The 18,650-nt window shown below is 39.9% G+C and overlaps 1 protein-coding gene across 1 annotated transcript; it reads left to right on the top strand.

The window, feature by feature from the left end:
* Positions 1-334: 334 nt before the first annotated feature.
* LOC104269273 (intestinal mucin-like protein) lies at positions 335-18,641 on the top strand (the record flags this gene model as incomplete). Its single annotated transcript, XM_009868361.1, has 16 exons — positions 335-558; positions 1,367-1,541; positions 1,717-1,967; positions 3,232-3,415; positions 4,063-4,261; positions 4,943-5,121; positions 5,344-5,413; positions 5,691-5,791; positions 8,101-8,135; positions 8,514-8,630; positions 9,600-9,725; positions 10,518-10,566; positions 11,138-11,243; positions 11,727-11,905; positions 17,721-17,831; positions 18,462-18,641. Coding segments are annotated over 16 exons (2,286 nt in total), but the record flags the coding sequence as incomplete, so codon positions are not given.
* Between the last annotated feature and the right edge of the window lie 9 nt (positions 18,642-18,650).

Below are 18,650 nucleotides of genomic sequence, written 5' to 3'. Positions count from 1 at the left end.
TGCTGCAGGCCTAACGAGCGGTGCCCACCCAGCACCCCCTTGACTACCACTGTTCCCAGTCCCACACCCACCACATACACACCCTTCGTGTCATCCACCAGCACTAAGTCTACTGCCACGACTGTACCAACCAGTATCAGCACCAGCAGCTCAACCTTCACTACTACTAGTCCTATATCAACACCATGCTTTTGTAAAGTTGGAGAAAATGTTTTTTCACCTGGTTAGTTTCACTTCAGTATATCAACTTGGTTTACCTGGGACTTTTTTCAGGCCTTTTTTTAATCTTGTATTATTTTTTAAATTCTCACTTAATTTTCTTTTTTTTCTTCAGGTGATGTGATGTACCATAAAGTGTATAGTGATGGATGTAAAATTTCCGCCATCTGTAGCACAACATGTACGGTTGAACGACACGTTGTAGATTGTAATGTTACTACTCCTATAACCACTACTTCCCCTGTGTCAACTACGGTCACACCACCATTTTCCCTCACTACCACTCCTCCATATGTTCCTCCTCCTGGTTGTGTTTCTCCTAACTACCCTCCCCTACAGGTGCGTACTTTCTGTGTTACGTTATGATTCTTTAAGTAATGTCATTGTGAGGTTAATACCATAAAGGGACAGTTTGCTATCTTTAAACCTTACATGTGCAGATTGCCAGCATAATGTTGCTACTGATGGTCACTTTACGTGACATAAAAGATGTGCCTTCGTTCTAATTTTTTTCACACTGATAAAGCAAGCTACAATAATCTTTTCTAACGACTTCACTGCTAGTCTTTCTGATGCACCGCACTAAATAAGAAAACTTCTACCAAATAGAGAGTTTTCTTGTGCAGTTTTGCATCTGCTTCAGTTCTCCTGCCATCTTACCTGTACTTCTGTATACATTCTTTTTTATGTTTTTATATTTTATGTTTTTATCTGTTCTTATAGTGAAGTACAGTATACATAGCTCCTATAAAGGACATAATTTCCTTTACCCTGACACCTGTTCCCCTAAATGTCAGAAGAGCTCCTCATGTAGAAGAGATAGCTGGAGACAAGGTTCCCACCTCCTGTTAGCATAAAAAAATATTGTGCATAATATTGACAACCTACAGTATCACTGAAAATTTTCATTTTCGTTCTTGCTTCAGGTTTGAAAAACAAAATAGTTTCTGATCCTCCTGTCATGGTCAGAATTATGAATGCCTCTGGTCAACATTACAAATTATTAGTACCACAAACTGAAATAACACATTAATTTCCTTTCTAGCACCATCTTTACTGGAAACAATACACCATCAAACTAAAAATATGGGTAAATTTCATGTCTGTTTGCAAATTCCACTGACAGCAGGTTTTGTTCATTTTGCAGCCTGGACAAAAATTCAAATTATCCAACTGTACAGAAGTCATCTGTAAGGGAAACCACAAGACAGACATACAATCAATTCACTGCCCACCTGTAAAGGAAATCACCTGTGCGAACAAATATCCACCAATACTGGTACCTGATAAAGATGGCTGCTGTTATCACTATGAGTGTCAATGTAAGCACCAGTAGACTAGAAATAACCCTTCTGAAAAAAGCAAAACTTTGAACAGATTATACAGGCATTTTGTTTTGCTTGAGTTGCTCTATAAATTGTCGTGTATTCACTTCAGTTGCTAAATTCATTCTGCATTAATTCTTATGTTAATCTTCCAAACATTTCTCTCTTCCAGGTGTGTGCAGTGGATGGGGTGATCCTCATTACATCACTTTCGATGGAACCTACTATACTTTCCTTGAAAACTGCACTTACGTCCTGGTGAAACAGATTGTACCTAAATACGACAACTTCCGTGTTTACGTTGACAATTATTACTGCGATTCAGTAGATGGACTTTCCTGCCCTAAATCCATTATTATTTTCTACAAATCTGCAAAAGTGGTGCTGACTCGTGAACTCCTGAATGGTGTGATGACCAATGTGGTAAAATACACTTTTTTTTTCATTTCTCTGCTTTTGCAAAAAATAAGAAAGAAGGTCCATAGGTCTTACTGCTTCTCATTTGAAATATGGTGTGTTAGAATGTCACGTCATGGAGGTGATGAGAGCAGAGGGCCTCATTAGGGAGAAAAAAAAAAATTACACCAGTTTATAAGAACAAAATGTCAGAAACAGCTTAGCACCACGCAGATGTGAATATATTAGGCGCACGTATGTGTATATATAAATTACAGGAGGAAGAACACTAATATAGCTGATAGAGAAGACAGAAAGAATGTCAACACTGCTGCATGATTCATGTTTCATGAAAACTACTACCTTGTGTCATCCACTTACACAAACAAACACATCATGAAGAAACACAAATGCAAATCACAAGAATGACTGGGAGTGTCACTTCACCTTCATGATCCTAAACTAGTGCTGAAAATCCAGTGAAACGAAAAGCCAGTCCCACTGTTACACTGGGGAATTCATTAGCTGATTAGAGAACACAAAGAAGCGGGAGGAAAAATTTGTCTCTGCTGCTACAGAGCCATGCCACATTCACCTTACCTGCAGTCAGAAAGGTATGCTGAAACAGTTAGTCCAGTGGTTCCCTATGAAAGAAAACAGTAACCTGCAGTTTTAACTCTTCCTTTATCCCCATTCAATATGAAAGTTGCAGAACAATTTCTGACAAAAAAGTTATTAAGCAAATATGCCCACTTTTGTTAGCTCATATAAGATATGGGTTGCAAATGGGATGGCTAAGATTAATGAATAAACGTGACTGCTACAAAAACTGGCACCAGGGACATTTGACTTCACTTTGATTTTGGGTAAATCTTCCACTGCCAAGCAACATGTAGTTGGACGGTGCAGTTTTGCAGTGATTACATAATAATGGTAGGAATATCTCTGTAGTTAAAGAAAACTACCACTCATTCTCCTACAACAAATATTTCCGATAATCAAAATAATGAGGGATACCAAAAAAATACTTTGATTTAGAAGGCTGTATTAGCACACAATCTGCACAAAAACAGTACATAGAGGCCACTTAGATTATTCTCACACTGTAGCACCATAGCAATACAAGATATATATATGCTGATACTGCGACGCCAATGGTCATTGAATGGGATGCACAACAATATGGAATTATGCATGATTACAAAGATTAGAAACTACATTATTTAAAACAATCAGGCAGAAGCAGTGCTTATTCTGAAGATGTGTTGTTGTTTTTTAACTCTTCATGCAGATGTACTTCAACAACGAGATTGTCCATCCAGGATTCAAAAAAGATGGCATATCTTTCTCCATGCTTGGCATCAACATGATTGTGGAAATACCAGAGATTGGTGCAACCATCACCTTCAGTGGGCTGATTTTCTCCGTGAAACTGCCATTCGACAAATTTGGCAACAACACCGAAGGACAGTGTGGTAAGACAGATGCACTAATTAGAGGCAGGACTCTTCCTGCAGCCAGCTGTGGTTATTTTCACCCACGCTGGCTATGCAGTGTCACGACTGACAGAAATTTTTAAACAGCACTGAAATGAAATTAAACTAGGTCTGCTGGTTTAATCTTAGGTGTAGACTGGATATTAGGAAAAATTTCTTCACAGAACGAGTTGTCAAGCACTGTAACAGGCTTCTCAGGAAAGTGCTGGAGTCATCATCTCTGGAGAGATTTAAAAGATGTGTAGATGTGGTGCTCAGGCACATGGTTCAGTGGTGGGCTTGGCAGTGTTATGTTAATGGTTGGACTCAATGGTCTTAAAGGTCTTTTCCAACCTAAACAATTGTATAATTCTATGATTCTGTAGGATCAAAAGCTCAATATTTCAGCAACCTGGTTTTTGTTTGTTTTGTTTGGTGTTTTTTTTTCCTGGGGCTGGGGCTTTAGGTTTGTTTGTCTTTCCCTAACCTAAATTAAAGTTCACATAACTGCAAAGAAAGCATTCCTTACGAACTAAGGCACGTTACACATTTCATCGGCACATCACGTCTAAATGGGATATCAGCACTATAACGTATTGTGCATCTCTGATGTGGCTTATGAGACTTACACAGCTTGTCTTTTCCAGGAACATGTACAAACAACAAAGCAGACGAATGCCGCTTACCAAGTGGTAAGATCATTTCTTCCTGTCCCGAAATGGCTCATCACTGGATCGTTGATAACAACCAGACATGCCATGGAGTACCACTACCACATCCTGTAACCACACCTCCACCAAGGCCTCACTGTGAAACACCTCCACTCTGCAAGCTTATCTTGAGCAAGTAAGAGAAAAACTGAATTAATTCACTCTTTCTAGACAAAATTGTCTTCGTATCTTACAAGAAGAGTAACAACTATAGCTCTAGCATGTGACAACAGCTGAAAATATCAGCTTAATGATAGGATACATATATTAAAAGGCCTTTGAAAAAGAAACTGCTCTTCTTTAGTGACCTGCAAGCCAAAGATAAGCGAGCAAGGAGAGGGGAGGTCAGAAAATGAAGCACAAAGGCTTGTTTCCTGCAGTATTTTCTATATTTGTGTGAGCTCTGAGAAAAAGGCTTTTCAGAGAGCCCTCTGCTTCTTGCAGTGTCCAGTAAGTTATAAGCTGCTCTATGTGCAGTTTTGCTCTCTCTCGGCTACCTTTTTCCTCAACATGATGCAGTTGCCTTTTACAAGATTTCTGGTGCCAGAGTAATGAGAAGTTGTGTACACATATAGAAACACTATGACCATTAGCCTCGTTAGAAAAAAAAAGAAAAGAAGCTTCAAACTTCCTAAACTTTCCTTTCCTGAATCAGTCTCCCAGATCACTGGCCATTCTTTTGGTTTTGTTTCCTGAAGCAGAGTCCTTCATGAAGCAGATTCACATGCCGTCAACTAGGAGGTGCTGTCTGACAGGAAGAGATTTTATATAATGAGCAGCTAACACAAAAGGGGGTTGGTTTCTTTCCTGTCCGCAGGACTTTTGCAGACTGCCATGGCGTGATACCACCGGAACCATTTTTCCAAGGCTGTGTTTTTGATGGGTGCCGCATAGCCAATAAAAGCATGCAGTGTAGCAGTCTGGAGATATACGCTACCGAGTGTGCTGCTAGAGGTGTCTGCATTGACTGGAGAAGAATGACCAATGATACATGCTGTAAGTATTGCAGAACTCAAAAATGTGTGTGAGAAATTGTAGTAATTAGTGTTTGATTCACTGAGCACATCTTACATCTAATACTTGACTACTGTCTACAAAAATACAGCAACATCCTTACTCAGAGAAGCTGCAGATGAAGAAGGCAAAGCTGTAGTCCCTCTTGCTGCAAACATGCATCTACTGTCAATTTTTGATCTTTTTTCTTCTTTTTCCATACAGCATACCACTGTCCAGCAAGCACGGTATACAAGCCATGTGGGCCCATTAATCCTGCTACCTGTGACAAAAGGTATGGAAAGACAAAAACCCCCTAACTTTATGTATCTATCTTCCTTAGAAAATGGAGTTACTTCATAACAAAATATCTTGTGAATTTGGATTATTTATTCAAGATGTATAAATATCAGTCAGCTCTATGAATATGCACATTGGGTTGCACTTCAGAAAATATAAATTCTTTTATCTCCCTTGTAACTGACTTGGCAACTTTCTACATCTTCTCCTCGCTCTTGCCTGCTTCACTGCAAAACCATGTTACTCAAATACATGCATTCCTCCCACTCTAGTGCGGTCGAGATCCCTGGCTATGGAGTAACCGAAGGATGCTTCTGTCCTGAAGGAAAGACACTCTTGAGTATAGACAGCAAGATCTGTGTCCGTGAATGCAGTAAGTAATCTCTAGCTTCTTTGGGGAATTGATAGTCAGGAAGCCTATACTCTACTGTCATCTTCCACGTGGTCAGATCATGAGTAAGTCGGCCTCTTCAAGCTCCTTTAGTCTCTCCATCTGAAAATTGAGTGATAAACAATATTACCTTTTTTCCACCTTCCTTCTTTACATGAGACTTACCAAGATGCCAGAATACTATTAGTCTTTGTATTCATTTTCTTGTTACTTTTATCTTCGAAATATTTGTATTTGAAACTGCACAAATTTACTCCTTTATGCGAGTTTTCAGTGGTTTAAATCTCCATTTCTGTCTTTTTTCTTTGCAGCCTGTAGGGAATCAAACGGAATATCCAGAATGGTGAGTACCACAGTCAGTATTTTTTATCAAGCACAGACGAGTGAGGCAAGACAAAATTTTTATTAGGTTGGGGGAGACTTGGGATTTTTTTTCAAACGTTCATTCCCTTTTAGTCTTAAAAAGAATTATGAGTGCTAGAGCAGATACCACATTACTCCCTAAGAAATTTAGGGTTGCAGTGGAACTGTGGCATATGTGCTTCTTTTATTTCCACAAATTTGGCTCAATGAATTTACTAGAGATGAAGGGACAGATGGATAACAAAGCTTACCTGTTGCATATAATGTTGGTGGCATATGTGCTCCTTTTATTGCCACAAACTTGGCTCAACAGAGTTAGTAGAGATGAAGGGACAGATAGATAACAAAGCTTACCTGTTGCGTATAATGTTGATAGCCTGCATTCTTAGTTTCTTAGCTATATACAAATTACAGAAATTTCTCTCTGTAACCTAAGGTACAAATGAGCATGTCATATAATATTTCTTATTCAAAAATGCATGCAAAGATCAATCACTCCTTTAGACCTCTTGTATCCCTCATACTAATACTACTAATAAACAGAAAGTGACAGGTGTGTGAACACGCTCAGTCTTCAGTGGCCTTCAGCCACTAAAAATACTAGAAATATGAAAGGGCAGATGCAATCAGTTATCAATGTACCCCTTAATAACTCAACTAGAAACTAACAGAATGATTTTTGTTTGAACTTCTATATAATATTTTTTTCTCCTTTTGTTTTTTTTATATAGCCAGGAGAAAAATGGACAACACAGTGCCAGGACTGTGTCTGTGACAAAAATACTCTTACAATACAGTGCACAAAACACAAATGTCCTCTGCCAGACCAAGAAGAATCTTGTAATGAACCAGGTCAGATGTCTGTTCTGATACCGACACCAGAAAATCCCTGCTGTTCCAGGATTAAGTGCTGTAAGTACTGTCTTAGTTCTTTATCATGAGGAATACAGGGAGGTTGGACTAGATGATCTCTAAGGTCCCTTCCAGCTTATGCCATTCTATGATCCTATGAATAATATACTATATTCGTCTTGGGAACTACAGCAGTAATTTCTCATTTCTTAAATACTTCATATGCTTTTCTCCCTTATCCCACTTAGTACCTTCTTGTAGAGAATTTACTAGATGCCTGAAGAGAATAAATTTAAAGATGAAAAGATTTTACATAGTCAGACCTAGAAGAGTATCTGGAGATCTCCTGTAATTGAAAACCTTTAATGCTGCCACCACCTGGAATAATATTCAAAAACAATTCAAAGCATTTCAAAGAGCAGTATAAAAAAAAATCTTAACTTCAAAAAACAAATGTCTTGAGCATTTAAAAATCGTTCAAGAAAATTTCTGAACCTCTGAGAGTCATCCCATTTCCCAATTAGTACAAATTTCTCTTTTGAAGTATCGCTTTCCAGCAATCGCCATTCTATTCCTCTCAGACAATGCTTTGTTTTACAAAGGTTATGGAAAAGCCCATTCCCTTTGAAAATAGCTGAGCAAACATACTGACATAGCCCTTAAACGAGCTTGTGTAAACACCACCACACTCACCCTATGGGAAGTGAAGGTCATGGGAAACTGAATTACTTTCACTTAAAAATCCTGAGTTCACTATTTTCTGTGTTCTCTTACATGAACCAGACTGCAACACCAGTCTCTGCCCCGAGCCCACACCGTCATGTGCACCCGGCCAGGAGATCATCACAACGCTGCAGCCTGGCAAGTGCTGCCCTACCTATAGATGCAGTAAGTACTACGCACCTTCTGCACCTGGTATTCCCAGCAATTTTTTTATGACAACAAAAACCTGAAGGGAGAAAGATGAAAATTATCTATGTCATCATACCGGGCCAACCAAGCAGCAGATTTTCACACCTACTTCTGTTTTTTAAAACTTATACCTCTATGACACCATCTTCCTTTCTTCTTTACAGGAGAGGGCTGTGCAGTCAATGAAACCTTGTATCCAGTAAGTACACAAAGTAACCCACTATTAAAAAACACATTCAAGTAGGTTCACAATCAATGTTTTTGAGACTCCTGTCATGGACCGTATTTTGTGGAAAGGCCCAAGATAAAATATTATCAATTGTTTAACCAAGGTCAGCATAACAAAACTCTCCCTATAAGCAAAAGAATTTTCTGCTCTCCTTTCTGCTTTAGCAGAATTTAATTCCACAATAGATATTACCAACAACAGAAACTCTTCTTAAATAAAACAACCAAAATTGTATTTAAGGATAGCTTAGCCCAGACATTGCTCAGCTCTGTACTGTCTGTGATGTACATGCACAAAGTAACTTGCTTTTACCAACTAATAATAACTTTTTTTTCTGATTTCCCCTAGCCTGGAGCTATCATTCCATCACAGCCATGTGAAGAATGCATCTGCTCCAAATCCTCTTCAATGTCTCACGCTACCATCAAGTGCAAGCCTGTTACCTGTGACACGTACTGCCCAGTGGTGAGTGCCGTTTTGCTGTCAGCCAGTTCTAACATCCACCAGTTAAAGTCAGTGTCCTCAATGCCATTTCCTCTTCACTTCTTTCAAAACAGGGTTATCATTACACAAAGGTACCTGGACGGTGCTGTGGAACATGCGAGGCGCCGGCTTGCGTAGTCACCGTGGGAGACAACAGTACACACGTGCTCCACGTAACTATCCCCAGTTTAGTTCTCTTCTGGTGAACTCTGCTAGTCTTCTCACTGTTTCCTCTCCTTATCTTTGTCATATTTATTTGCCGCACATTTTCTCATGTCAGATAAACGCTTATTCTGGCAGGGAAGGGACTGTCTAATACAGCTTGAACAGCACCTTGAGTCATGAAACTCCAGTTCTGACTAAGACTTCTGGAAGTAATTGTGCTACTGAACAATGGCTTTCAGAAATCAACACAGAAAGTCACGCAGGAGAAAGTCGAGGCCCCTTATTTGCCTTCAGCTCTGAAAATACAGAGATCATTTTGCTCAAAGGATAATTTCATCTACGGAAGCAGTTTTCTGCTTCAAGCAGCCACTTCAAGTTAGCCAAGAGCTTTAGGGCAGGATGAGTCAGTGAAGTCAGTAGAAATTCTGCCACGTGTCTGAATGGACATAGACATAGACTCTGATGACAAAACCACTGAAAGACAAATTAGTCATTCCAAATGCGTCCTCAAATTCATCCTGTTCACACAACAAGCATCCACATACTTAGCCTATTCACACAAAAGGCATGTCCATAACCAGATAAAAACCACAGCCTCTTCACTTGGTTAATGAAAAAGATTTACAGTGGTATGACAATATGACAAGTAACTATCAGCTGAAATTCAAGGAAATCGTTTGAAATTATCAAACTGCAGTGGGCAGCAATGATAAGATGTTGGAGGGGTTTTATGCCTTCATTTTTATCAAAAAGGTTTCTATTCATTTCCATTTTAACTGCTTTCAGGTTGGAGAATTCTGGCACCCACCTGGTGATAACTGTACAACTTACACATGTGAAAAGCATGGTAACCAGTACATTCAAGTCGCCCTAAAGAAAAGCTGTCCTGCCATTAACCCTGACTGCAATCCCGTAAGTACTCCTCTCCCAGTTCTCATGTTTGAAAAGATTGCAGTAGCTAATGCCAGTGATAGAGGATCGTGGTGTCCAAGGATAACACCTGGCAGAAGAATCACACAGGATGTAGCCCTCATTTTATACTCTCTGAATCCGATTCCCATCAAATTTCATTTTGGAACAGCAAATAAAAATGAAAATGGGTGATTTCTCAATCCTCCTTGAGGACAGGGCACTAGAGAAAATGGTATAGCGTAATGTTTTGGGTTCCTAAAAGTGCCAGGTGACCAAAAATCAAGAATTGTATGGGAAAATGATGTAATCTTAAACTGTTTAAGATTACAAATTCTTTGTTACAATTCCATTAATGAGAGCCAAGGTGAAAGAAAATAAACTACTTCAGTTCACAATGTCATATGATTTAATACAACCCCATACATCCAGGGAGTCAGTTCTTTCATGATTTGTGTTACCAGGTCTAACACAATCCTTCACCTGTACTGACTGTGGTCACTCAAAATATCCCTGCAAGCTTTATTTCTGAAATTTTACTACTGAACTTGGATCTCAGCAAAACAGTTCCAGTCCCCCTCAAAGTCAGCTTTCAAAGAACTCTTATTAATACTGAAGTAGTTACTTGCTCTTAATATTTAGCCTTTCTTGAAATTAGATTCCATGTCAATATTAAAAAAACCCACAAAACACAACAACTTTCTGGTGCCAGAGAAACTTAGGAAGCAGGGAAAGCCTCTGCTTTAGTATGCAGAGAGGAAACCTGAGTGATCTTTTTCTGTTTTCCCACACAAGGATGACATCGTGCTCTCTGAAGATGGCTGCTGTAAAGTGTGCAGCACAGGTAAGTAATGACATTAAGTGCCTTATTAGTCATATTATTCCATCTTGCACAGTAGATGCATAGACAGAAGAGGTGAACAGACCAGGTTTGGGACCACTGCCTCACACTGAGTTGAGAAAGGAAACAGGTGGAAAAAGAAAGGAACAGAATGTCTCCATGAATATGGTGAACTTTCCCATCCCCTACTGTTAAACGTTAGTCTTTTTGTGGGAGGGAGAGGACTACGACTATTCTCCAACTTTCAGAGACACATTCCCTTTACGGAAGAAATTAAGGCCAAGCCTGCGAGGTGGGTGTGCACTGAGCGGTTACCACAGTACTGCTCTTTATTTCTACATCCCGTAGCAGAGTTACATGAACAAAAGGGATTTTTTTTTTCATTCATTGATAACACCAGTAGAAAGCGATTATTTGGCCCTCAGCAATTAAAACAGAAATGCACTGTGACCTAATTCCCTATTTCAGCTCCACTCATCTCAGTTTTCAACTACAGACTGTCTATCATACCCAGACATCTATTTATATGCACGTATATTTTAACTTATTTTCCCTTGGTTTGTGACATCTACAGCTTGTCTGAAGCACCGTAATATTACCGTCATCGAATATGCTGGATGTGTATCACCTGCACCCGTTGAGTTGTCATACTGCGAAGGTAGATGCGATGCTTACTCACGGTAAGTGGCATAAAAGATACTTGCAGTCTCTAGTTACACAAAGCAAACATCAGCTGATTTACTCATATGTCCAGCATCCGCCCAGCCATCACCTGTTTCCAACAACTGTTGTACTAACTAGAATTTTTAACAGATATAATGTTGTGCTAGCTTAATTACCTCAAGACTGTTCAGTGTCATAGTGAATATAACCAAATTTTGATTTTGCCCACATGAAAGTGAGGTTATTTTTTTCTCACTATTCTCTCATTTTGGACTGTGATCTGGATTAATTTCTCTACTTTTTGTGTGCCTTAATGAAGAGTTAGATATATCCATTTTTACAGTGAGGAACAACTTACTTATATTTCACCACAGTACTGTAAGAATGGTACTATTGAACTATAATCCCACATGCAATCTCATAATTTCTGGTAATGGGTGGGAGAGGCAGTGGTATTTCTCACATAATTTCTGAATATTTCTCTTTTGTTGGTTTTGCAGATATTCTCTGGAGGCAAACACAATGGAACATAAATGCTCATGCTGTCAGGAGACCAAGGTCAGCCAAAGAAAGGTGACTCTGACGTGCAGTGACGGAACCTACCTTGATCACGCGTACACCTACGTGGAGCAATGCAGCTGCTCGCCCGCTGAGTGCGTTCTCCGAGACCTGGAAGAAGGCGCGAACCTAATAAAGACCTCTAAGGAACAAGTGAAAGTCAAAAATCAGAACTAGAGGGAAGAAGTCAATGAGGAGTTGAACATAGGACTAAAAAAATTTAAAAAAAAAACCAAACAAAAAAACCCCACCACTTGAAAAAATACAAAAGTGACAAAAGCAGCTAAAGTTTTGGATGAGATTGTATTTCCTGCATACAAACTCAGTATGTCTGTCTACATGATTTCCATTTTCATTATCACTGTATCTCCCATTGTTCTTCATGCCTTTTCTTTTACACCTTGAGAGGTACAGCAAAAGGTCATTCTGACATTTTCTGTTAGTTTGTTTGTCTTCTGAGAAGCGCTGAGAGCTGGATTAACACCTGCACAAAGCCTATTAAGACAACAACAGTATTTTCTGGCTTGAAGCTTGCCTGTGGTGGCTGATGCAGACACTTGACAATATCTAATATTTCCACTGGCATAGACTGACCTTTTTTATAACAACAAATGTGACAAATCAAAAGCTCAAGTCCCGAAAACAAACAAACAAAGCTGGACCTCTCTGTTTCTTTTATTTTTCTTTTTGCATTAAGGAACACTTAGACTGCAGAAAGCCATACCTTTTTCAAAACTATAAACCTCAATGTTTTGAACAATTTAGGGCATGTTCCTACATATTCTCATGAGAAAAAGAAAGAAATCCTAACATGAGAAGCTGCTGCACACTACTCTTTGTTTACATAACACCATCAGCATAGTAACTGTATGAAAATACGGGATTTTTTTTTTTGTCTGTGGTTAACTGTTTACAGAGGTATATATATATATATTTTTGCCAACAGGGGCATATGAAGGATTTTTTGTAAACAAAAGTGAATAATAATAATAATAGTAATAATAATATATGTACATGCTCTCCTAGGAAGCCCTTAAAAGTTGAACCATTGCTATTTATTTTGTTTTTGGAAAATTGATTTATTGGGTCATTTTTTCATAATTAATGTTATCCCACTTCTTTGTCTTAGTCGTGTTAACTGGGTATGGTATATTTTCTTCATTTTGTTTCGGAATCCTGTTTTATTTTTGTTCCTTATATAAAAAAAAAACATGATTAATAAATTTCAAGCATTTTACGGCATGTCCCCTCTGGCTCTTCATTGAATCTCTCGCATAAAATATATCCCTCTGCATAAAAATATTTGCTTCCCATCCTACTACAGCCATTTCTCAGTAGCTCCAAGTCAAAAGTCAGTCTAGACTGCGGTACCTAAGCCTTTGATAGTGCTTTGAAGGAAAGGCACTCAAAAGCAAATACTGAAAGTTTTCCAGGCACACCACTGCAGATGCTGTCAATTAGCGTGTTTCCGCTGAGCAAGAATATCTTTGAGTCTGCACCTGTTTTGTAGCTCTGAAAGCTCTTTACCTGACAGATGGAAACTATCCAAAGTATTCCAGACCAGTTGGTCTCATATTTCAGAGCCCACTGCAACATACATAAATCTCAAACCTGAAATCGCACTGCTGTAAATCTACGAGTTTGGACAGGTTACCATGCAGCTTTAGTTACACTATATGTTAAACCAGCCACCACAGATCTGACTGCAGATTGTGTAACACCAAGCTACATGTTTTACACAATTTACAACTGACTGCCCTGGGATGGGCAGGAGGAACAGTAAAAAATTAAAGGCGCTGACCTTTCTCCTAGCCTCAGTAGAGGGAGTAACAGGGGAACAGCATTGGCTTTCTGCAGGTGCCCTGCAGCAGCTTAGGCTGCTTTCTCACCTATTTTTCTTTCACAGACCAATAACAACCCATACACTTGCCCCCCACTTCAAAAGAGAGCACCGAGTTCTCTCCCGGGGATCGCTAGTAACATTGCACCTCCTGCTGGCAAAAATCCCTACCTCCTCCCAGCTTCCCGCTGACAACTTGTTATTTTGCTCTATTTTCATTCCCAGCCCTTAGGCTCTTCCCAGAGAGGCCTCAGGTGACATACTGTCCTGTTCCCTTCTTTCCACCTAACCCACCAGCCTTCGCAATGCAGTACTACTCCTGAACTCATGAGTGGTTCAGTGAGGGACAGGTTCTCTGGCCTTGTCAGGCAAGATACGAAATCATTCTTCTCCCACATATTCTGCAGAAAGGAAAAAGAGATTGTCTATAATATAAAATCAATTATCACACACTTCTCTGGTCCACAGCAGCTCCTTGTCCACAGTTAACTCACTGAAATAGTAGATTCCCTGCACGTTGCTTCAAGATCATTGGTTGTTTTTCCATGCAAAGCCTGTATCTCAGTATCCCAGCAGCTGCCTTCATCCCTGGAAAACTCTGTACGTTAAGTCTGTGCCACCAGCCACTTCATACAACCTACCGAAAGAGGAAAACCCAATATGCTGAGGAAGAAAAGAATAAGAGACGCATAATATGTGGCACACGGGAAGACTGAGAAGTGATAATGATGGATAGCAGAGGCGCAAATCAACCTAGAGTTTGATGGCATAACAAAAAAAAAGAAAATAAAGAAAGAGAAGCAAAAGAATGGACAGACTTTGGTCCTGGCAAGGGGAGGTAAGAGGCAAGGAAACAAGGAAGGGAAACAAGCCAAGGCACACCATGGAGGCATGCAGAACCTGTAGCTGAGGGCTACTGATACAGTCCCACTGCTGGGAAAGAACAAATGGGAACCCTCAATTTAAGAAAAGGAGAATGAGGAACAACATGATTTGGGCATGAAAGGGCAAATGAAAGGACTTGGGCTTGGTAGCTCTTCATTGACACAGGTCAGAATACAGTGAACTCTACTAGTGCAGATAATTAATGTATATTACACCAACGCTGACACCAGAGGGCTCTAGGCTCACAGTTTTCAAGCCCGTATGGAAAGGTTTTCTGCCGAAAGCGTTTCTCCAAAGTCGGCCATATAATAACTACTTGCCTTATTTTAAAATCATTAAGATAAACTTTGCCCTTAACTTGTTCTCGAATCTCCAGCCACCCATTCCACATAGCATACCAAGACTTGTTTATCCATCACTTAATTTGGCTTTTTTTTTCTTTATCTGATCAGCTTTAGAACACAAATAAATTGCAGTGAGGAAATCATTCACTTAGGACAGTACTTATTCCAGCTGTACAAAAAAACATTCAAAGGTTTCGGGTCTAATTTCAGTACTGGCTGTCAGCAGTCCTTCCTTGGGCTCCACACTCAGTACTCCTATTATGCAGCCTAACTGCTGCATGATCAGCTTATATTTTCTCCTTTTCCATGCAGGACTTTAAAACTGGCTTTTCAGTTATGTTTTGCAATCATCAGTAACATATAAAATACAACCTAAAACAATATGTCTATTCAGATTTGCCACCTAAGAGTCCACTTCAAGTAATTAATTTGACTGCTAAGGCATGAGAGCCAGCTTTGAAGTCTCATCACATTGTGAAAGCACTTACGGAAAGACTTAAGATTCTTTGTGAGGTGCTCGTGATTGTCACATTTTGTTTTGCTCTGTACGGTTTTCAAAAATCATCTTCCTTCTTGAATCTCAGATTTCTTTCGACATGCATTATAATTTGTATTTAGAGGTTATAAGGACTCAGCAAATGTTTGCAGTTACAATATTTGTTGTTACTAAGTTATGCACATAGTTAAAATCTTTTAAATAGACAGTAATACTCTGTCTGCTAACTCTCATCCTGCTGTCAGAGCCATGCATACAAGTAGAATCCCACTTTTGCCTACTCCTGTTAGCAAAGGCTGTCCACACAGCAAAAAAGGGAGGGATTAAACACGAACAATTACAGACATTTCATGCACTGAGTCTCACAAAATACCGTAGACAACTGCACAAGCCTAGCAGCCAATCCCAAAACTAATTCATTGCTTCTGCATTTGCACCAGTCTAACCGCAAGAGTACGCCCATGGCTGTTACCGGTTTTCACTTACTCAAAAACAATAAATGCCAGAAATACACGAGGGGAGCATGATTCCAAGGCAAATTTGGGAACTGGTCTGTTTTGGAGAATATCAGATGTGGACTCTGCAGTCATTTCCTCACTCAGCAAGGAGCCACACAAAGCTTTTCATTCCACTGTAGGTAATCTCTAGGGAGGTTTGGGGTCAAAACTGAGCTCAATGTCACACCTACCGAGGCACACCACTGCCAACTGCAACACAGGCACAATATGAGTACTTGCAGACAAAACAGGAGAGGAATCGATAGACAATCTGCAGAAAAGGCACAATGAACACCATCATGGAATGACCTCTTGCCACAGCACAACTAATTTTTGTATTCACATTAGTCGGTGGCTGCTCTGCATTCTGAAGAGTGAGAGTATTCTACCTGATGCGGTTCTATCACTTTCTCTGCTATTAGTGCTCTTGTGCTTTGTGACCTCATTCTAATGGAAATTCAGATCCATTATTCAGATATCTGCTACTTTACAGGAAATGAGCATTATAATTACACTAAATTTGTGTTGACTGAAGATATTGCAAAACAGTACAGAATCACATAACTTATAGTAAGGTGCAGTTGCACAGCATTCGTAACAGAGAAGTTGTCACTATACTCTTGATCTAACAGAGATATGTAAAAACCCTTTATCTTCAGCAAGGAAGATATGGGAGCAATATAATCTGTCCCTCAGTAATCCTAGAGAGGATTTTAATGACCAGTATTTTAACAATCTTTCAATCTTAATTAAGTTATCATCACAACAACCTAAACTATTCTCAAATTTCCAGTATACTCTGGGCTTTTATAAAAGAAGAAAAAGTTTGCTAGTCATCTTAAATATATTCTGTTGTTAGAGATTTTGTATTTACTTATATATACATATGTATGTAAAGACCAGCACAAACTCATCAACAATCCCTACCTCCCATTTACCTTTCGTCCGCAGTTCGAAACTGTTAGCACCAGAGGCTTCACAGGCAGAGCCCGCTAATTCAGAGTAACTACTAACCAAAAGTAACAGAGTAGCCTGCAATTTTGTTTCAATCTAGCAAGAAAGTCCTCAAGAAACGGCATCTCTCAAAATCCTGAAGAAAAGGCATCTCTGAAGCAAGCTTTCCAGCAAAATACAAATATTGGGCAGAAAATTCACAAAATTTGGCCTTTTATGTAAACAAATAATAGCCCTTTACCATGTTATATAACCATTTAGATCTGCTCTTAAGATTGATTGGATCTGCTCTGAAGAATTCCTCTATGTCACTATCTTTGCAAGAGACACAACAGACTTGAGGGAAAAGGTGCAATGCCACCAAAAAATACGTGAACTTCAGATAGCCATCAGACCACACGGATTCACCTGTGCCTTTCCACTAGTGCAGGAACTCAACCATGAAAGGAAGCCCTTCCAGAGCCATGGGTGACCAAAGCCTCAGTTGTATCTATGTAAAATCAGCAGAGACTTCTGTGGGATCACCAAAAAAGTCAGTGAGCAGAGCGAACACAATAAAAAAGCTCACCTCGTGGGAATATATGATTTTACAGATTGTCTTCATATGTTAAATATGTCTTCATATGTCTTCATATTAATTTGTGAAAAAATCTGGGACAAATACGTGCTGCGGCTAATCTCTGAGACTTTCAGGAAACTGTAAAAATGGCTCAGAGACTCTTTTTTAAAGTTCATCTACCCCGACTGAAAAAATTACTGAGCAGTAAGCACGTCTCACTTACCCAACTGAGGAAGCACCTAAAAGGGTTAGAAATAAATAGACAAAAGTTACCTGAAAGAGACAGAGACTTCCTCTTATCTTGGGTCACCCTTTCTGGTGTGGTCACATCGGTCTTATTCCATGGGGTTTGTTTTTTTAGCATATGAGACAGGACCATCAGGAATCCAACATGAAGCAGAGCAGGAGGACGACGATCTTTCTCGCATTTATGATAGCAATGATAAAGAAGTGGCCCTCTTGCTAAGGGCAGGTTTAGTTTTTTCGAGTTGTCAATTCTCTTTAAGCAATTTGAGATGAATCTGATGAGGTGACGTGGCCAAGCTAAACATTCAGAAACTGCCCCATCATCAAGGTGCCCACTTGCAAATCGCTTCAATCCTGGCAACTGTTTTTCTTATGAGCTTATAAGACAGATAGAATTAATGCAATGCATTACAAATAATTCTTCACGCCTAATTTAGTCACAAATGCCATTAAGTTATAAAGAATCAAATCGTGCTGTGCCCCATGTGGCTCTTTGAAAACTCTTTTTACAAGGGCTCAGAGCAAAGTGTACGGCATGAAACAAATTTATGCGGATGTGCCACAGCCTGTGTCAGAGCATTTCGGGAAGGAGGAAAAGAGAACAACCTTCAGAGCCTTCAGAGGGTTTTTCCCACTCCAAACACCTCCGTGGCCATCAAAAACTGTTGAGGATAATGATAAAAAAAGAAGAAAAAAAAAAAGGTAGCAGCACAGCAGCTATGAAAGGCTGGGCAGAAGGGAGTTGGGCCTCACCCAAAACTCCAGGAGCGTCCTGTTGAGAAATATGAAGAAATACACCACGGAGACCAGCCCCCCTCCCCAGCTGAACTTCAGGTCCGCCATCTTGCACCCGCAGGAGCCCCTGAGGACGTGGCTCGGAAGGCGGGAAACGCCTCGCGCCTGGCTTCTGCTGTGGCGGTCGGCCTGAGGGGACACACCGCGCCCTGCCTGCCCTGGAGCAACGCGCAGCCCTTCACGGCGGGGTGCCGGGTAGATTTTACCTCAGCGCAGCCCCCCGGCGGCGGAGGGATAGCCGGTACCCTCA

Source organism: Apaloderma vittatum, unplaced genomic scaffold (assembly GCF_000703405.1).
Source record: "Apaloderma vittatum isolate BGI_N311 unplaced genomic scaffold, ASM70340v1 scaffold17204, whole genome shotgun sequence".
Classification (NCBI taxonomy): Eukaryota; Metazoa; Chordata; class Aves; order Trogoniformes; family Trogonidae; genus Apaloderma; species Apaloderma vittatum.
This window is presented reverse-complemented; position numbering and strand designations above follow the sequence as displayed.